The 6,000-nt window shown below is 40.7% G+C and overlaps 1 protein-coding gene across 2 annotated transcripts in view; it reads left to right on the forward strand.

The window, feature by feature from the left end:
• Positions 1-2,910, forward strand: part of SLC66A2 (solute carrier family 66 member 2) — a 174,243-nt gene extending 171,333 nt beyond the window's left edge. For both annotated transcript variants that reach the window (XM_077270030.1, XM_077270031.1), the window contains one exon: positions 944-2,910. In XM_077270030.1, coding sequence (XP_077126145.1) covers positions 944-1,151 — 208 coding nt within the window. In that variant the 3' untranslated portion in view covers positions 1,152-2,910. The remainder of the gene's footprint in view (positions 1-943) is intronic.
• Positions 2,911-6,000: the final 3,090 nt, after the last annotated feature.

A 6,000-nucleotide genomic window follows, 5' to 3' on the forward strand; every position in this document is an offset into this window, starting at 1 on the left:
GGTTAGGGTTTTGTACTGGAGTCTCTGGGCAATGGGGAGCCAGTGAAGGGATTGACAGAGGGGAGAGGCTGGAGAATAGTGGGGGGGGGGGGACAGGTGGATTAGTCGGGCAGCAGAGTTTAGAATAGATTGGAGGGGTGCGAGAGTGTTCGAGGGGGAGGCCACAGACCAGGAGGTTGCAGTAGTCAGGGCGGGAGATGATGAGGGCATGGACTATGGTTTTTGCAGATTCTTAGTTTAGGAATGTACGGATCCATGAAATATTTTTGAGTTGAAGGTGGCAGGAAGTAGAAAGGTCTTGGATATGCTATTTGAAGGTGAGATCAGGGTCAAGAATTGCCCCGAGGCAGCAAGCTTGTGGGACTGGGGAGAGTGGGCAGCCGTTTACTGAAATGGTTAGGTTCCTTGGGGGGGTCATGTGAGATGGAGGAAAGATGATGATTTCGGTTTTGCCCATGTTAAGTTTTAGAAATCTAGCGGAGAAGAAGGATGAAATAGCAGACACATTGAGTGATTCTGGTTAGTAGGGTGGTGATATCTGGTCCAGAGAGGTAGATTTGTGTGTCATCAGCATAGAGGTGATACTGAAAGCTGTGAGATTCTGTGAGATTCAAGGTGTAAAAGGAGATTCCCTTTAAATACACTTTTTATTATTTTCTATATACATTTTTCTGCATGTAGATTTAAAATCCTCGTCACTGTGGAAAATAGAACATTCATGCGCAATAAACAGATGGTCACCCTTGGATGTCTGCCACAGATTTTCTTTAAAATCATTTGGATTTTTCAGCCTAACAATCCTACCTGTGCATGTGCTACGTAGGCAAGGGGATGAATTTAGGCAATAGAACAGGCTTACTGTATTCAATTTTTGTTTGTAATTTACAAGATAATTTGTAAAATTGTGGCCTATTCCCTGATATTTTTTTCTTTTTTTTTTCAGCATAAAAATGGTACTTATGTGGACAAGTGGAGACACCTTCAAGACTGCTTACTTTATTCTTAACCAAGCTCCCTTCCAGTTTACCATCTGTGGCCTGCTGCAGGTTCTTGTAGACATTACCATTTTGCTGCAAGTGTACATCTACAGTGTATACCCTCAGAAGCCAGTGTCACATACCACACATGTTACCAGTGCCAAAGCTCTGTGACGAAGAGAGAACATGTACTGTCTGATCACGTGCTTCCCAAGTCTACAACTGCTTTTGCACCAATAATGCACGTCTGTGTTTGGGTCTCAGAACCTCTACACCCACTCTTAATTATCTTCAGTGTTTTTTTTGCCGCCAACGATATTTCAAAATGCTGTTACCCTCTTTCATGGTCAGCTCTGCCCCCCTACCTAGTGAAAGTGTTCTCTTCAGAATGAATTCGGCAAACGCTGATTTGAAATGTGAATTATATGCTCTCACTGTATGCATGTGTGTAAATTTGAACGCAGATTTGTGTAGTGTGAGGAGTAGACATTACCCAAGCCAGTATATATGTATGTCAAAATGTATGACTTCTCGGTGCCAGCCATGGGCAGCATGCTAACTAGAATGGTATTGTTGGCATAATAGTCACATTCGGCACGTTTGCATCTGGTGGGGAATCTATGGTATTCTCCATGGGGAGGGGAAAAGGACAGAAGACCAGGAACATTTTCAGCATTCACAAATGGACGGTCAGTGGCTAAACAAGTTTTTGGCACTTGATTTGGAATGTAGGGCATGATATGTGCCAATGCATGGAAGGTGCCCCACTTAAGTTTGACTTCTCGATTTGTACCTGTTTGCATTTTTGTCACAGTGACTATTTGCCAATGATGTCTTCTGTTTAGCCTTGCTCACGGGATAATCAAGTAAGTGATCTTGTCTATGTAAACTTGTGGGACATGTGCTCCACCTATCCAGGTAGCCCATAACACTTTGCTATGCAATGTATTTTATATGGGTGGAGCACTCCGTATAAATCCTAGGACACAGTTTCACCACTTGTCTCAGTACAACTATATCAGATAGTGTTACTTCCCCTGCATGCTATGTTGCTTAAATGTGACTACAAGCCCATGGATGTATTTGCACTGAATTTGCACCATTCTGAATGAAATAATAAGAAAACACAATTACAAAGGGGGATTTCTGAACTTTCACTGCAGCTTCACCTGTACATTGAGGTCCTTGAGGCTGGTTACAACACTGCAGTGACAGCATTCCAGTTTATGGGTGGCATGTCTGCCCTTGTCTACGTTCCAGGCCTTTACAAGAATGTTACCATACACACGCGATGGCTCATATTGTTACTTGTTTTATCCAAAACTTTTATTCTATGATTATTCAATATAATAATTGTTACCAATGCCTTGCTGGACCACAAAGATTGTCTGTTTATTATTCATACACTTTCTTAAATGGAACGTGTTTTTTATTTAGCTGGTACATTTTTTTTTTTTTTCATTTTTCTCGCGGTTTATGTTATTTTTTTTTTCCATTATCGATTGTAAATTTTAATGGGATATTGTTAGTGTATAGTATAATATTGGAAGCAGACGGGTATGGCTGCAAAGGTGTTCTGTTCACACTAGTGTTATGGCCTTCATCATTACCCAAGCCATGATGGTTATGGCGGTTCTGTTGCAAATCGGGGTTTCTTTACATTATCCTGGCTGTTGACAAGCAATGGAAACCTGAAGGAACAGAGCATTATTGCAGAGTGAATATAGCCTAAGATTTATAATTTTATATTATCTACCACATTCATCAGATATTTTATTCTGTACATTACTGTCAAAACTGCACATTGGATAAACTAGATGACCAATTGAATATTATGAGAATTTTATGGGAACAAATTGTCATTTCTGTGTTAAAATGGCAGCAATAATGTAAGAAGCTGTTATATCTTAATACATGCCTCTTTGGTATTTCACACTGGGTGCCTGTGCGTTTTTTAATAAAAGGTGCTTGACTGATGTTCGATTGTTAGAGCTTCAAAAATATGTCCTGCCACAGAATAAAGCACCTATCAAGGGGATGAAAGCAAGCAATCAAGGCTGGAGTTAGGATTCATATTTCTATGAAATCTCTCACTAGTAACTGACGCTGTTAACATGGATTTACTGCTATAAGTGATGGATCCCCACTGATCCAGAGAATAAAGGACAATTTTTCACTGTACTTTTGGGCTCCTGTCCACTAGATTTGCAGGGAACCACTTTTACTTGAATAGAGCCGTGTTGATGGGAGCATCGTTATGCAGGTAAAAATCCCAACTATGTGCTGTAACTTTACATAGCATTTTAACCTCCTCCTGTAATATGGATGTCCAGTTACATTATTTTACAAATGCTTTGCCACAATCAGTCATTCAGTTACATCAGAGAAATGGCTTTGGCTCAGGAGTTGTGCCAGTGTGCTGGATCAGAGCTAATTCCGATCTCTGCGTTTTAACCCTTCAGATACCGATGTCAGGGGATGGCAGCTGCACCCTCGCAGCATCTTTGCAGAAAGCGATGGTTACCATGGAAACAAGGAGGCACAATAATGTCCTCCATGTCTACCATAAACCTCTGTCTATCAGATCCCACCCCCGCCAGGGATGGGTTCCAGTAGGGTGCCTTTAAGTCAAACGCTGACAAGTTAGAGAATATACTACATAAGTTGTGTAGGACATTATCGCGATAAAGGGATCACCTGTGTCACTTGTGGGACTGGTTAGTAGTGTAATTTCTCTTTTTTACTTAAAAATAAAAAAATAAAAACATAGTATGTATATATATATATATATATATATATATATATATACTCACCGGCCACTTTATTAGGTACACCTGTCCAACTTCTTGTTAACACTTAATTTCTAATCAGCCAATCACATGGCGGCAACTCAGTGCATTTAGGCATGTAGACATGGTCAAGACAATCTCCTGCAGTTCAAACCGAGCATCAGTATGGGGAAGAAAGGTGATTTGAGTGCCTTTGAACGTGGCATGGTTGTTGGTGCCAGAAGGGCTGGTCTGAGTATTTCAGAAACTGCTGATCTACTGGGATTTTCACGCACAACCATCTCTAGGGTTTACAGAGAATGGTCCGAAAAAGAAAAAAAATCCAGTGAGCGGCAGTTCTGTGGGCGGAAATGCCTTGTTGATGCCAGAGGTCAGAGGAGAATGGGCAGACTGGTTCGAGCTGATAGAAAGGCAAGAGTGACTCAAATCGCCACCCGTTACAACCAAGGTAGGCCTAAGAGCATCTCTGAACGCACAGTGCGTCGAACTTTGAGGCAGATGGGCTACAGCAGCAGAAGACCACACCGGGTACCACTCCTTTCAGCTAAGAACAGGAAACTGAGGCTACAATTTGTACAAGCTCATCGAAATTGGACAGTAGAAGATTGGAAAACGTTGCTTGGTCTGATGAGTCTCGATTTCTGCTGCGACATTCGGATGGTAGGGTCAGAATTTGGCGTAAACAACATGAAAGCATGGATCCATCCTGCCTTGTATGGAGCATCTTTGGGATGTGCAGCCGACAAATCTGCGGCAACTGTGTGATGCCATCATGTCAATATGGACCAAAATCTCTGAGGAATGCTTCCAGCACCTTGTTGAATCTATGCCACGAAGAATTGAGGCAGTTCTGAAGGCAAAAGGGGGTCCAACCCGTTACTAGCATGGTGTACCTAATAAAGTGGCCGGTGAGTGTATATATATATTTAGAATATCATCAAAAAAGTTCATTTATTTCAGTTCTTCAATGCAAAAAGTGAAACTCATATAGAATCATTACAAATTGTGATCTATTTCAAGTGTTTATTTCTGTTAATGTTGATGATTATGGCTTACAGCCAATAAAGACCCAAAAGTCATTATCTCAGTAAATTAGAATAACCAAAAACACCTGCAAAGGCTTCCTAAGCATTTTAAAAAAATCCTTTGGTCTGTTTCAGTAGTCTGCACAGTCATGGGGAAGACTGCTGACTTGACAGATATCCAGAAGGCAGTCATTGACACACTCTACAAGGAGGGTAAGCCACAAAAGGTCATTGCTAAAGAAGCTGGCTGTTCAGAGTGCTGTATCCAAGCATATTAAGCCTGCTGTGGAACCATGGGGTCATATAGACCCCAGCGCTGAATAAATTGAAATATTTCTAAAACTGGTCAATCTCAGACATTGACCTTCTCTTTATTTTCAAGTAACATATTTCTGATTATGTTGATAATATTTTGAATTTGTTGTTCAATTTTGCTTCAAAGTTATTTTCAATTTTCTTTGATTGGGACTCTCCTGACCCCATAGTACCTTTATTGTCTGACATTTTTTATGAATATTTTGTTTATTCATAGGTTTTGTAATAGAATTGTAAATAAACAATGGCTAATAGATAAACTGTGATGACTCCTGATGAAATATTGGCAGCTTTGGATGCTTCTAGTGATGTCGATACGGATAATGAAGGTAATTTGGAAGATAATTTGAGCTGGGTGGAAAGTGACGCAGATCTCGATTCTGACAGCGAACAAAGTGCTATTCTGTCTGACACTGGAGATGCTAATTCCTCCGATGAGGACAACGATGATACTTCTGGTGAAATTCTTGGCAAAGTTGGCTATAAGTAATTGCTACAGCCAAAGACTATTTGATGAACTCCAATCCGAAACATTGTCAAGGCCAAACCAGAACAAAAGGGTGATGGACATCTTGCGGATACGCCCTTGAAATAATTCGAACTTTTTTTCAACAATGCTTTGATTGAAGAAGTCGTTAAATGGACGAACCAAAAAATGCAAAGTGCTAAAGTAAAATGCAAGACCCAGTCTGGATATTTGTATGACACCAGCATTGACGAGATTCTGCTTGGAATTCTGCTCTTCTTGGGTGCTACAAGAAGTGGAAAAGAAAGCACCGCAAGTGTTTGGAAGAAAGATGGCACTGGAAGGCCAATTTGCATAGCAGCTATGAGTCAGAAAAGTTTTTTATTTCTTCTATATTGCTTGCGCTTTGATGAGTCCACCACACGAGA

Source organism: Ranitomeya variabilis, chromosome 6 (genome assembly GCF_051348905.1).
Source record: "Ranitomeya variabilis isolate aRanVar5 chromosome 6, aRanVar5.hap1, whole genome shotgun sequence".
Taxonomy (NCBI): Eukaryota; Metazoa; Chordata; class Amphibia; order Anura; family Dendrobatidae; genus Ranitomeya; species Ranitomeya variabilis.